The sequence below is a fragment of the Bos mutus genome, chromosome 28 (assembly GCF_027580195.1).
Source record: "Bos mutus isolate GX-2022 chromosome 28, NWIPB_WYAK_1.1, whole genome shotgun sequence".
In the NCBI taxonomy this organism is placed as follows: Eukaryota; Metazoa; Chordata; class Mammalia; order Artiodactyla; family Bovidae; genus Bos; species Bos mutus.
This window is the reverse complement of record NC_091644.1, coordinates 7,545,109-7,560,098: the sequence shown is the minus strand read 5'-3', so window position 1 is coordinate 7,560,098 and position 14,990 is coordinate 7,545,109. Positions and strand designations below refer to the sequence as shown.

The 14,990-nt window shown below is 46.2% G+C and overlaps 1 protein-coding gene across 2 annotated transcripts in view; it reads right to left on the bottom strand.

Moving 5' to 3' along the window:
• WDFY4 (WDFY family member 4) overlaps positions 1-14,990 on the bottom strand; it is a 250,053-nt gene that overhangs the window by 122,979 nt on the left and 112,084 nt on the right. For both annotated transcript variants that reach the window (XM_070364483.1, XM_005900617.2), the window contains exons 31-37: positions 13,418-13,543; positions 9,314-9,478; positions 6,508-6,711; positions 5,670-5,784; positions 4,275-4,432; positions 1,148-1,386; positions 172-293 (exon numbers count right to left, since the gene is read on the bottom strand). In XM_070364483.1, coding sequence (XP_070220584.1) covers positions 172-293; positions 1,148-1,386; positions 4,275-4,432; positions 5,670-5,784; positions 6,508-6,711; positions 9,314-9,478; positions 13,418-13,543 — 1,129 coding nt within the window. The remainder of the gene's footprint in view (positions 1-171; positions 294-1,147; positions 1,387-4,274; positions 4,433-5,669; positions 5,785-6,507; positions 6,712-9,313; positions 9,479-13,417; positions 13,544-14,990) is intronic.

The window sequence follows — 14,990 nt, the reverse complement described above, 5'->3', positions numbered from 1 at the left end:
ACCATGTTACCTTGCTATATTATTACATTGTTCTAGGACCTCTTCTGGCTTTAAAGAATCTTTTTCATAGTATTTGCTCCCTTGTCTTAGGGGGAAAAAATGAAAAATGCAACCCTAGCAATTAGCACTATCCATCTACTCCTCCACAAACAAACAACAAATAAAATGTACCATCACTCAAGCTTGGGAATTCTTCCCCTCTTTTTTCTCTCACTTCTTCATTTGGAGAAAGGAAGACTTGATGATAAGGAGTCATTCTAGGCTTGGGTTCCAATCCAAATCCTTCTGGATAACTAGTAGAGAAGAGATTGTTCATCATGAATCCAGTTTCTTTGGGATCATTTCATTGTTCTTTGTTACAAATAATTATCCTTCAAACTCAGTACACATCAACATGAAAAAAAAAAAAAAAAACTTGTCTAATCAAGTTAAAGCAAGCATCTATGACAATTTCCATGACAGATGTTTTACAGAAACATTCTATAAAAAAAAAAAAAAAAGGTGTCTTTTTATTTCTATTTTATTAAATCCCATCTATGCTCCCAACAGGCCCCCTCCACCCTCTCTTGGTTTCCCCATGAGGAGAACTGGTCATTTCTTTTTGCAGACTCCTGAAACATTGAAATCTGCCTTTACTTGGCACTAATCTCATTCCTTGTGGAATGGGGCCAGGGCCAGCTTCATGGGCCTGTGACTCGTACAATTGTGTACGGTCCTCACTCGGAAGGGTCCCATGCTTGGGCTCTGCTGTCGCAATCTTGAAATTCTTAGTAATTTTTGAACAAGAACCCTGTATTTATATTCTCCTGCCGACACGTCATATAGCTGGTTCTAAATAGGGTGCAGCGGTTCACATCTTAGGTTCCCTAGGGCCATGTGCTCCGGAATTCCTGGGGGTATTCATGTCCAAGTACGCCTTTCTCTGGGCCCACGTTACCTTGCTGTATTATTACACTGTTCTAGGACCTCTCACCCAACCAAGCAGATAGACAGTATGTGTTTGTGGATTGAACCAAACATGAGAAACAAGGATATGAAAAAATACCAGTGTGTGAGAATGCCCATTATTGAGATTTCTAGGATAAAGTCCCTTTGGGTTTGGAGGTCTCTTCACCATATAGAGGGATTTGAGGCGAGCGGCTCTAACCTTCTTGCGCTGAGCAGCAGCAGACAATGCATGAGACACATGAGGAAGCTGGCGTTGGAATTATAGGTGGCAAACAGAATGTCCCAGTGCTCCTGAAGGAAGCCCAGGGTGCTGAGGAGGCTGAGGCATTCGGAGAGGGACTGGTGGGGCTTGGAGAGGCTGTAAAGGATGACTTTGTTTAGACTGCTGTACAGTGCACTGATGGCAGTGTCCTTCTGAGCAGAGGCATTCTCGATGACCTGTGTCATAAAAGAAACACACACACATGTGCTTGGGAACACTCTGAGGTTTAGACACCAACCCAGTTAATCATGAAAATGATACAGTCTCAGATTCCTTTCTGTATTTCAAAACGTGACATTTCTAAAATCAAAAAAGGACTACTTCCTCTACCTTGGATCTTCTATTAAGGGGGTGACCAATAAAGGGAATTCAAACATTTAAGTCTACCAAAAATAGGTATCAAAATCAAAAGTTTACCATACTCAAATTATGTACAGCAGACATGGGGAACCAGAGCTTTCCGTGTTACCAATGTAACAAAGTTGACACTCTGTATACAAGCACGAGCTACTGATAGCATCTAGATTTAAAAACATGTTATTAACTATTAATACTTGTTGTCAGGCATAGATTGTTATGCTATTCCAGTTACCATGCCAAGCATTTTTGCATTTATTTGCATATGTCTATATATATTGCTTCATTTAAACATCATAACAACACCATGAAGTAGACACTAAGATGATCATACTTTAGGGATAAAAAGGCCGAGAGTTTGAGAGATGGGAGAGATAGGTGGTCAGCAAGAGTAAAACCTACACCAGACACTTGAGTCATCCTCTTAACCACTGTATTTTCTAACGGAGATGTGCACTCAAATATCCATGGACTTCAGTATGTGAGAGATTTTAGAGGGTTAAGACAGAAGGTCCTGATTTGTGGTCTGAACATTGAAGCCATCCATCTGTTTGACTTCGTTGAAAAGAATCCATAGAACAAATGCTATGTGCGAAATTTTCCAGTAGATTAGGAAGGTCCTTTGTTACTTTTAGATTGCTCTCTTCAAATTTCATAGGTAACGCAAGTTTTATACTAATTAAATGTTATTTTAAAATGCTGGATTTGGGGCTCATGTTTTTATCATCATCCTCTCCTCCTTTCAAAGATGGGTCACATCTTTCAAACTGAAGTTCAGAGTTGTGAGAGTCACAGGTGGTGAGCAGGAGAGAAGGGTGGTGGATGTGGGCAGTGAGAGTCCTGGGGCCTGGCACCTGCTGAACAGCCCCAGGAGGCACCAATGCTTTGGTATTAGCTCTGAGTATTTGCTTTGACCACTAGGGAGCTGCTATGGATTGATTGTTAGTACCACCTCCAAATTCATATGTTGACACCCTAGTATTGTAATGTGATGTATTCAGAGATGGGATGCAATATATTTAGAGATGGGATCTCTTGGAGGTGACTAGGTCGTGAGGATGGAGCCCTCAGGATGGGATTAATGCCCTTATAGGAAGAGACAGGTCAGCTTGCACACTCTCTCTCTCTCTATTATATTGAGGGTACAGTGAGAACATGACCATCTCTAAAACCAGAAAAAGAGCCCTGGCAGACCAGCTGGCACTTTGACCTTGGACATCCCAACCTCTAGAACTCTGAGAAATAAATGTTTGCTGCTAAGTTCCCCAGTCTATAGCTTTCCGTAATAGGAACCCAAACTCGCCAAGATAGGAACTTGGTGGCTACTCTCATTCTCGACACAACCTCCCAAGAATCTGATTTTAATCCCCTTGGAGCTGACAAGGGATATTTCTCCCTTCTTGGAGTTATTTTTGAAGAAGGCTCTGAATACCTTCTTTTCAGGTGGCCTAGAACTGAGCATCAGCCAGACTGAATACCACTCTAGGAAGTGTGCCAAGGCCCTGTCCTGGAGTATGCAGGTGCCTCCACAGACAGAAGGTGCTGGGGGCACCATGCCCCTGTCTCTACAAGGCATGAAGAGGAAGGAGAGGGGCTCCTGGATCCCGCTGCAGAGAACACACCGGGAGCTGCGGGCACGAGCTTCTGGAGGCAGATTTCAGCTTGTAAGAGAAAGTGCTTTCCAAACGTCACAGGTGTCCTGCTGCCTTGAACTCCCTCACACCACAGAGGGCTCCTCACAAAAAAGTGAATGGCCACTTGTCGGGAAAGGTTTCCAGAATGAAATGGGAAGCAGCAAGGGCCAAAACAGAGTTCAGCTCTGGCATTCTGAGATTTTGCGAATCTGTGTGTGTGCATGTGTACACACATACAATAAAGAATGTGTGCACACACGCACACACAGACTTACATGTAAGCACGTATCTGCAGGCATGCATTGACACGCGTGGATGTGCATGTAGATCGAGAGAGAGCGAGAGAGGACACATGCAAGAGAAATCGGACCAGATAAAAACAGACTCTGGCTTCAATTTCAGGAAGGCCCAAATATGACAAACGGAACTGGATTTTATAGGAGAAAATGAAATAGAACTTTTGGCCGTAAAGACCTCTTGACTGTTTGTTGATGAGGAATAACAATAATTAGGCTGAAATCCAATACTTTGGCCACCTGATGTGAAGAGCTAACTAACTGGAAAAGACCCTGATCTGGGAAAGACTGAAGGCTAAAGGAGAAAGGGGATGCAGGCTGAGATGGTTAGATAGCATCATCGTCTCAATGGACATGAATTTGAGCAAATTCTGGGAGATAGTGGGGGAGAGAGGAGCCTGGTACGCTACAGTCCACGGGGTCACAAAGAGTCAGACACGACTTACCAACTGAACAGCAACAAAGACTAAATTAACATTCACAATAAAACCCAAAGCGGGTGTGCAGCGTCTAGGCGAGGACAGAGCTGAGGCGCCCGTGCAGCAGGCTGTGGCCCCGACCACGGAGATGTGTCTCGGGTGGTCCAAGGTGAGAACACTGCAGGGTGCTCAGCAGCCACCAAGCGTTGCCTGGGCGGTAAAGTGGTCCCCCTCCTCCCACCCAGCTCAGATTCTGCTCCCAGGAAGGACAGCAGGTGAGTCTGGACCAAGTGGACAGCAATCAGCAGACACCTCCTCAGCAGGCAGCTTACCACCACGGCCAGTGTGAGGTTCTTACCACCATGATGTGCTCCGTGATGAAGAGAAGGATGTGTCTGGGGTCTGCCGAGAACATTCCACTGTACAGCTTCTCCACCAGCTTCTGGATGAAGTGGGAGATGTTGGCAAGGGAAGGAGCAGCAGCAGCTTCTGCATCCGGCTGAGGCTCTCTACTGCCTGGAGGGTAGGAGAGGGCAACAGACCAAGGCTGAGAAATCAGCCGTCTGAATTGCCTTCTTTGCACAACAGTCTCCAAGCTCCTCTCAGGAACCAGCCACGTCTTACTCACCTCTGTCCATCTCATTGTAATCTGTATAACCGTTGCTTCAAAAACGGGATCTTATATACTGTAGGTACCCAATGAATGCATGTTTATTCAAAGTGATATTGAACAATCAGTGATATGAACCAAGAGGGAGGAGGCAAGTGAGGAGCAGCACATCCTCCAGTGACCATTTGGAAGAAGAGTGGATGAGAATTTAAGGCATAGGCAATGGGAAGGCTGTCATGGTGACCCAAGTCCCTGTTGTTATGTGGGGAAGAGGATGAAGCTGTAAGATCAGATCGCCCATCTGTGCTCACTAACACAGCACACACTGTGCTCAGATATGGATGCAAGCATCTCAGTTAATTCTCATTAACAACCCTCTAAGTTACCCACGACCGTTCTCCTCACTCACATGGTCCTGCCTCTGCCTGGAGTAATGCCACCGTCCAGTCATAGAGCCACGCTCAGAACAGGGCTACCAAGCTTTCACTTTTCATCACTCCACTACCCGACCATACTCAGATGGCTCAGAAAACCAAAAGTCAGGGTCTCCTCACTGTGGGGCAAGAGGAATCCAGGATACCAGTCATGTCACTAAGGGTTCCACGGCTCAGGAACCACAGAAAGGACTTTCATACAATCTTGTTGGGAGGTTATAGCTGCCCCAGACCCAAATGTTCTGAATGAAGTTTCAATTTGAACTTCTTTGGGCAATGGCAGCATCTTCATCCAGGTTCATTCATTTAAGAATTGTTTACTGTGCCCAGGCATAGGGGAGCAAAAGAATCTTCAATTCAGGTGGACATTTTGACTCCTCTCATAAGAAGAAAATTTTATATTGAAGCTAGAGGATAACTGATGTTGGCTCAGAGGACAGGACTTTGTCTCTGATTGAATCAGGAATGGCAGGGATGACATGGAAAGTAGTAAGACGGCCATTCCAGGGGTCTCCGGGCACAGTCACTGAGCTCTTATTGCAGACAGGTGGAGGGCAGTTTGCCGTGGTTCCTAAAGCATCCACAGTCCCGCGGCCTAGTCTTCCTCTAGGGTTCTGGGGTCAGCAGTTGGCAGGAGGTGGCTTCCTACTCAGCTGTCAGCAACCCTGTGTCATAAACCAGGAGGAATAAGTCATCCACCCGCACTCACCTCTCAGCATCGATGCATGACCTCCACTCATCACGTGAAATATTTCCATGGTGGAAAGCAAGATCTCAGACTGAAAGTCCCGCTTCTGTTGAGTGGTGGCATTGTCTGGAGAAGCCTGGAAGCAAACCCTGAACTAGACACCAGCCACATGGCCATCATGTCCACTCAGTGCCCACCATGTCCACTCGGTCCCTCTCCTGGTCCATATGCTAACGCTGCAGCTGCTGGAACTGTGCACAGCCAACAGCTCACAAGTGCCCCTTCTCTGGGGCATTGCCCTCTGCTGATCAAGTTGCTTTACCCAGGAGGCAATGCCCATTCCCAGGACAAGTGGTGGTGGTGGGGCAACAGTAAATGACCACCTCGCATGTACCTCAAGGTGGGGCCAACTCTGGGATGCAGATACAGCACACCTCAGCTCCCCTGGGAACCAAGCTACTTCTGAAGCCAGGTCCTTCCTAGTTTCTCCCGCATCCTCCTCTACATCCCTTCTCTGCTTTCCTGAGAGCACTGCCCCCAATATATCACTTCCAGAAAATCTCCACCTCAGACTGTTTCTAGAGACCTGGCTAAGACCTGCCGTCCTTCATCTCTTCACTGCTGCTTGGTGAGCTCCCTCTGCTGGGCACTGTGGTTCCCCAAAGACTCCCTCCCACCAATCATTGCAGTCCCAGGAGATGTTCCTGACCACCAACCAGCTGGCATAGACATGCTTGGGTGAGCTCTCTCAAGAGACTGGCCCTCGGGGCTCTTTGGGCATACCCCACCCTCTTGGTGCCCACACCCTCCCCGGTCTGTTCCCACAACACAGGCCCAAATGATGCCCTTTCTAACCCACCTCCAGGAGCACCTCCAGGGGCACCCACTGCTTGGGGTTTGGAGCCCCAAGCAAGAACTCCCTCAGGAGTAGCTGCATGAATTCCTTCAGCTGTTTCCGGGTGGGACGTGACTCGGCAGGAGCCTGTAGACCCTCCGCAGCGTCGTCACCTTCAGCCTCGGCCTCGGGGCTGCTGGTGCTCTGGGCAGACTCAGTCACGGCCCCCTCAAAGACAGGAGAACACCAGCGTGAGTTGCCTGCCCTGCCCCAAAGCACTCTCATATCTGACACATGCACAGTGGGATTCTCACCAAACCATTAACACGTAAGGAAACAGGCTGCGAGGAGGTAGGCGGGCTCAGAGGTGGCCTGCTGTGACTTCTAAACCTGTGGTGGGCAGAAGCTGGGCACAGAGCTAGAGAGACCAGCAGCACTCAGCGAGTAAGCCCAGGATGTGTGCCGGGCAAGGCATTGCCCTCCTCGGTGCCACAGCTCCCCGTCAGTCTAGTGGTAATGATGGAAAGGAACACGCAGAGATGGGGGAGGATGAGATGAGAAATCCTGCGTGCAGCATGCCTGGCCCTGGCATATGGTCAAGAGAGCTGGTCCCCACCTTTCTGTGGGGTCCTCACCTTACTGCCTGCCAGGCTCTGATGTTGTTGACCCTCAGGTGGAAAGAGAAGTGGGACTAGAGCCAGTCTGACATCCAAGACCCTGAAGTGCCTTGGTCTTCACTTTCTCAGTTTTACATTACAAAAATATTGGGAGATAAATGTGATGGGAGTCATTAGCCCAGATACGTCTGGGAAGACATGGAGATGCTGGGAGGCCAGGTGACATACCCAAGGACATGCGGCCAGGGACTCCTGACTCTTGGCCCATGAACTTTTCATGCAAGTTCATCTGCTGGCACCTCCCTTGGCTCATTCATAAAATTAATGCAGCCATTCTTAATTAAGCTGTAAAATGAATTTAATGGCACCTAGGGAGGTGGTGACTGTATTAATTAGCTCCATGCGGCCTTGGCTGGAAAGATGCCATATAAAATTGTAGCAAATAGAAATCCTTTTGGCCACTTGCCTTCTGCACGAAAACAGCTCTGTCACATGTTCTGTGCAACAAAGGTATTTTGGAGCTGACTTGGAGCTAAAAGGAGGCCAGGAGGTGCTGGGATATGAGTTCTGGCATCAGGGCCTGTCTCATCCACGGTAGACTGGGAGGTGACCTTGGGCCAGCTCTCCCTCAGGTGGGAACCACTGAATATGGGGAGGAAGAGCCCTGGGTCAGGCTGCGGTCTGTGGCTACTGGCAGGGAGCTGGCTGGAACTCCGACTCAGCAGATGGTGAGCCTGGCCTGTGGGCATAGAATGGCAGCCCCCCAACTTAAGGCCCTGTCCTCCTCCAGGTGAGCGGAATGGTGAGGGGCAGTCTGTAGAACCATGCTTCCTCCCTGCCTGGCCGGGGTCGCCCAGCTTCTGGGCAGAGGTCCCATCCCCCACCCCCTCCAGTGCTGCCTTTGATCTTTCTTACATCTTTTTTGTTTACTTACTTTTCCAGTATGTTGCTTTAGTTGATAGTAACCAATCAAAACATTTTATCTTTTTGCAAATCTTCTGGTCTTTATAGTTAGTCTTTTTATTAAAACTAAACACTTAAATTTTGTTAGGTCATTTATTGTTATTTTAAACTGACTGATGGAAACGAATAGGTTTCGGGGTGAGAGACTGAGGTGTAAATCTTGGTTTAGTCACCTATGAATCACATAAGCTGCAGCATGTTTCATCTTCTCGACCCTTTCGACACTTTCGTGAGATGGGTCTCATGGCCCCACTAACCCGGGAGGGAGCTGGTCTGTGGAGCTTCACCTCCCTGAATCTCGCCTCCACCTTTAACATCTCCTGCATCGGGCCTTGTTAGGGGATGTGAAGCACCAGGCTCAGGAGATGGAGGCTGGCACCATGAATACACTTCTAGAAAAGCTTAGCTAAAAGAACATATTCATCCTCTTGGCCGATCAGCAGATAATTATGGAGCAAACATTACTTGCCCTCATTGTGCTTGGTATGACTTCTGGATCCTCTCCTTACCAATATGCCTAACGTATTCCTTTGGTTACAGTTACTGATTTGCAGACAGGAATCGATAATTCACTCTCCTTGGCTGGGTCTCAGCTCCTATTCCACCAAGGCAGGTAATGAGCAGATTTCTGCCCTTCCTTCTCCAGCACCTCGCTTCACGCTGGTCCTCACTTGCCGTTCTTAGCTCCCAGATGCTCCGCGCTCACGAGTCCCCTTGACTGGCTGGGACTGGCTCTTGCTCTCAGACTCACTCATATCTCTTCCCATAGTCTTCTCTACCCGACACTGACCCCTTGTCCTCAAGACCCAGGTGGTCCCTCTGCCCTACCAGCTGGGGCTCAGCAAGCCCTCTGATTGAAAGGCACCATGGCCTGCCAACAGAACCAGGGTCCTGGAAAGAAGACGGGGCCTATGGCAGTCCCACCCCTGGCCTTCCTGGAGTGGAATCTGTGATTTCCTCATGCTTCATGTGTGGGTATTCTATGTAGATCTGGATTTAATCTACCATCAAATTTCTCACTACTGAGATTTCCTGACAACTCAAAAACTTATTGAATCTCAGAGCCAAAAATGAGCTGAAGCTGGACCTCATAAAGAGAAGGAAAACTACCGGAGTTGTTTACTTAGGGTTTTGGCTAGGTTGACTCAAAATGCATTTTCATCCGGGGAGGGGTGTGAAGGCATTTTGTCCTTGAAGGGTGATGATGCTCACCCCTGCTCTCACCGGGGCAAGGCAGAGGTGTGTCTTACCTTCTGGGTTCCCTGGGGGAAGGTGACCGCAGCCAAGGTCTGGAGGAACTCCGGGGCCCGCCAGGCTGGATCCTGGGGGTAGGCGCTGTGCACGAGGCCAAGGAACTGCAGCACACTGGCCGGGAACGTCCGTTCCCAGGCGCTGTCTCCAGAACCTGTCGAGGGCTGTGGACACGCTTCATGAGAGGCAGCATGTGGGGGCATGACTCGGGGCTGCATAGGAGCCAGAGCACTTGAGATCTGGAGAGAAGACCTCCTTTCTGAGCCTCTCAACAAGATGCCTTGTTGCAAGACTCCTAGTAATAATATGACCCCTTTCTTAAGATTGTAGTGAGAATTAAATGAGACATTTTAGTGCTTCAAGCTTATTTTCATAGTGACTAGTACAGGGTGAATATGGAAGAAGCTAGGAGATAAGGTCAGACATAGAATTTGTTCAGGCATCCCCCGAAGGTGCTTAGGTGAAGCGCCAGGCTGGATCCCGGGGGCAGGTGCCCCAGAATGAAATATTAACGCTGGACACACATGTTTCCACCGTGCTCTCGCTCTGTGATCCTGCCTGAGTGAGTTAACCTCCACAGTGTCTATATTTGCACAAGGAAGGAAATGCTGTCTGCTCCCAAGGATAGTTGCACACAGCAGAATGGCTAACATCTGGAAGACCAACAATGCTAAACATTGACAAGGACCTGGAGCAACTAGAACCTTCCCAGAATAAGAGCTACTGAGTGTAAACTGACTCTTCATTTTGGAGACTATTTGGCAATATCCACTAAAACAAGTCATGTGCACAGCCTAACCACAATTTCATCCGGGTATATTTCTAACAGAAAGAAGTGTGTATGTCCATCAAAAGATATGTACATAGCAGCTTTATTCATAATATTTCCACATGGAAACAACCCAGAAGGAATAAATGCTGATCCATTATCACAATAAAATACTACTGAACAATTAAAAAAAAAAAAGGAACTACAAACATATACAACACAAGCGAATTCCTCCTGTATTGAGTGAACTCAGTGGTGTCCGACTCTTTGCGACCCGATGGACTATACAGTCCATGGAAGTCTCCAGGCCAGAATACTGCAGTGGGTAGCCATTCCTTTCTCCGGGGGATCTTCCCAACCCAGGGATCGACCCCAGATCTCCTGCATTGCAAGCAGATTCGAGATGCAAAAGGGTACATACTGTAGGGTTCCATTGACACCAAGCTCAAGGAAGCAAACATATCTATGGTTATCCCTGTGCAAGGGAATAACAGCAAGCAAAGTAAAGTTATAAGCAAGATAAATAAACCGAGAGAGACATTCACTACAATTCTATTTCTGATCTTCTCTTATCCTTTCAGTTTTTGCCTTTTAGATTTTGGTGCTTGTCTATCATATTTGGTAAATGATGCTTTCATGGCAGATAGCTTCACTGAACCAAAGTCTGCCTCTGACTTTGCTTCTGTTATATGTTTGTTAGATCCCAGAAGACTGTTTAAGGGTCACATCTGTTATACAATAGTTAACCGTTTTATGTTTGCTGTTATAAAGTCAATGTTTGGTCTTATTTTTTACTTCTGTCCTCATACTAGGTATTTCCTTCATTTTAAATGCTTTCATGTTATTTCTTTGGTTTGCTTTTTTCTAAATAGCGTTGATTTAAAAAGTAATAAACTTTCTATGCTGTAAAACAAATTTTTTCAGCTATCCTCAAATTAACTGCACATTAGGTCTACAACAAAGCCATGAATAAATTTCCCACAGATGGAAAGTGTAAAGATTGCTTGCTCTGACTAGGACAGAAATAAACTGGAAATAAACAACAGCAATTTAAAAAAAAGTTTAACTACATGGACATTGGAAAAAGATGAATCAAAAATATCTCTTTTTTTAATAAAAAATTTCTTTAAATCTGCAACCGCAGAAACTCTAGAAAACAACAAAATTGAAGATGTCAAATATCAAAATTTTAGAACTAGCCAGAAAAAAGTGAAGGGGAATGACATATATACCCAAAGTTGTTCTTTATAAATCCACAAATCTTCAGCTCCTTAAGAAATAGGATGGGCGAGGTAAAGAAAGAGCATGAACTTACAAATTAAGAATAAGAAGAAGAAAAAAATCACAAAGAAAATTAAATGAATTAAAGGATACCATTTATACAAACTGAATACTTGGGAAGGTTTTTAAAAATTATCAGTTACCTAAACTAGGTCAAGGAGACATTTAAAAGCCTAAGCAAGGTAATAATAGAAAAAAATTCAGGCTGAAGCTGTTTCATAGGAATGGTTTAAATAATATGAGTCATGGATTTAGCATCTTCTTGAATAAAAGAATCTTTTTAAAATAAAACTAGCATAATACTGATATCAAAACCTGACAGTGTGTGAAAAAAGAAAACTGAAACCTAATATAACTTATGAACATGACTGCAAAATCATAAATAAAATATTTACAAGCAGAATAAGGAAGTATGATAAAAGAATAAGAACAGAGTGAGAAAGTGAGATCTTTGCAAGAATGCGAGGAAATCTATTGATTTAATTCATCAGAGGTAACTGGTTAAAAGAAAAAAACATGTAATCATCTAAATACATGCTAAAAGAGTATTTATTTTTGTATTTATTTTTAATTGGAGGATAGTTGCTTTACAATGGTATGGTGTTGGATTCTACCATACAGCAACACGAATCAGCCATAAGTATATATATATATATATGTGTCCCCTCCCTCTTGAGGCTGTGGGGACTGGGCCGAGCACATCTGTACAAGACTGTGGGGTGTGTGTCAAGAGGAGTATATATGTATGATGTCCACTGCGGCCTTCCTGAGAAGGTGAGCACATGAAGTGTTCCTTGACCCAGTATCCCACATCCTGGAGTTTATACCAAGGGGGCCATCAAACCAGAAAGAGCAGACGTGTGCTCAAGAAAGCTCATTACAGACTTTTTATAACAACGAATGTTCCGAGAAACAATACAAATTTCCATCTACAAATAGGGATGATTCCCAACAACAAGTTGGGGGAGAAAAGGCAATAGGAAATATGTGCTTCCCTGGTGGCTCGGGCAGTAAAGAATCTGTCTGCGATGTGGGAGACCTGGGTTCAGTCCCTGGATGGGGAAGATCCCCTGGAGAAGGGAATGGCTATCCACTCCAATGTGCTGGCCTAGAGAATTCCATGGATAGAGGAGCCTGGCAGGTTACAGTCCGTGGGGTCGCAAAGAGTCAGACCTGACTGGGTGACCAACACTTTCAGGAATTTATGTGGTCTGATTCCCTAGGGCCGTGGTATACTCTTAGGTGTCTGAAAGACATTCTACTAAAGTTCACAGTGGTTATCTCTGGTTGGGTGTGCTTCAAGTGACTTTTACTTTCTACTTTTTTTTTTCTTCTTATTTTAAAGGTAATAATGCATCATTTTACAGAAGCAGTTAGGTTTCCACACATATCAAACCTCCAGTTGCCTTTAGAGTCTATAGAATGAAGCCAGAATTTTTCATGGGTGTTCTTGTTACCTGGTCCACAATTAGTCCTGCTCACAAGTCACACGGCCTTTTCCTTCAGTTCTAAAATAACCTCTCCACCCACCTTCAAGGTGGGCCTGAAGGCCTGAATCAAAGGCTGTCCATGTCACGTCTGCATCTGGCAGGCATCTGTCTTCTCTAAGACAGGTCTCTACCTGATGGGTCACTCATGAGAGGCCCACCTGTCCTGGTAGAGGTGCACTTCTTGAGGGAAGAGGCCCCAGAAGGCAAGGGAACACAGGGCCCCTGAAGCTCTCAAATCAAAGCAGTTGCCCAGAAATGTTCCCTTTGACTGGAGGCCTTAAGTCTCCCAGGGAAGAAAGTCAAATGTTTAAACAAATGGAAAACAGATGTCTTCTGGTAAGAACACATAAACTCCACTGGGGACATTAAAGCTGGGTTTCCCATTGAGCACCTAAGTTATCACCTCGCCTTTTCTATCAAAAGTTTTGAATAATACCTGCAAATTATCAGCACTACGAGAAAGTTGCTGGGAAAAGTCAAGGTTGACTTTTCTGGGCCTGTCTTCCCATCAGAACGCCTCTCAGCATGTGGGGAGCTGCCGGGGTCCAGCCCCTGGCTCTCACCTGGCTCATGGTGGCTTTCAGCATCTCTAGGAGCAGCAGGGCGCCTTCAGTGCACAGCCCTGCCCGGAGGACTTCTTCCCTGTGGTGTTTATGCAAGAGCCACTGAAGCATGGCATCCAGGCTGTCCTGAAAGAGGAGGCAAGGGCTGTAAGAGACCTGGGCTACACACCCAAGAGACTGGCTGTCCATCCAGTATGCCATGTTTCTCTGGGGGCCCCAGTGAGAAAGACAAAACATCACAGTAGCAGCCCAGGTGGCTGGTTCATTAGAGGAATTTCAGCCACTGATGGAGCATAAGGGAAACGCACACGTCTAAGGTAGGCTGAAGACCCACCAGCAACTGGCATCGGGTCTGACATCAGCAATACTCAGTCTCCCAATCAACTTTCATGAATTTTTGTAAATGAGATTGCAGAAAACATGACAAATTCAAAGGCTTTAGGGCAAGTGCAGTCAGAGACAGCGTGGGGTTGACAAGCAGGACGATCTGACTTTGCTTCTTTAAAAGCTGGGCTTATGCAAGCTATTTAGCCTCTTGGCAGTTCAGTCTCCTCTGTGAATTGAAACTTCCATTATCTGCCCCATGGGATTGTTATAAATATCAAGTGAAATAAAATATGTAAAACATCTGTCATAGGTCCTGACATTCAGCAAATGTTTGTTTCCCGAGCCACAGTATGGGAAAAAAACACAAGTATCAGAGTATGTTAAATTCTAAAGTGTGATCTGTAATACTATTAACATATATCAAGATTGAGATAGGTCAAATATAAGGATATGCAAGAAGCGAATTTTTCAGTCCTCGGCAAAGCCGTGCCCCTCCAATGACGTCTATACAGTGCAGTTTAACTCAAGTCTATCAAGACCAAGAAACAATTTCTGGGTCTGTTTATCAGGTGCTCAGGAGGCTGAGCAAGAGGCGGGGTCTGTAACTGATGTGCTCAGCATCTACGGAGAGAAGCAGCCATAAAAGCGCTGGTGCCATACAAGCCAAAGGCGTGATGAGGCCTGAGAGAGAAAGGTTCCCGCTGTCTAGGGGGTCTCAGCCCGAGGTGGCATCTGAGTGGAGAACTGAGGGAAGATAGCTTTCCAGGAAGGTGAGATGGGAGAGGGCTCCTCAAAGGCCCAGGGCAGGCAAGCGCAAAGCAGCTGGTCTTACTGGGAGGCGACTCGAGGACCGCAGCACAAAAGGCCAATAAGGAAGGAAGATGGGCGGGCAGACAAATGAGATCCCGGTCAGGGAGGGGCTTGATGCTGCCTGCAGACTCCAAACCCGATCCCACAGGAACAGGAGCCAAGGAAACCTTGGATTCTAGTGACTGAGAAGCTAGTGAGAAGGTATCCACAATGAGTGGAGACTCCTCTGGAGGAGGACCAGGAGAGCGATAAACAGGACAGCAGTTGGTCAAGAGTGCGAGCCAAGGGGGCAGCTTCCGGCTTTAGGGACATAATTTATCATACTTATGGTCAATGAGGAAAGAATCAGTAGAAAAGGAGATGCTGAAAATATAGAGAAAGGATACTAAGGCATGCAGTCACTTGGGAAAGGCGTGGAAGGAACACAGTTCAGCCT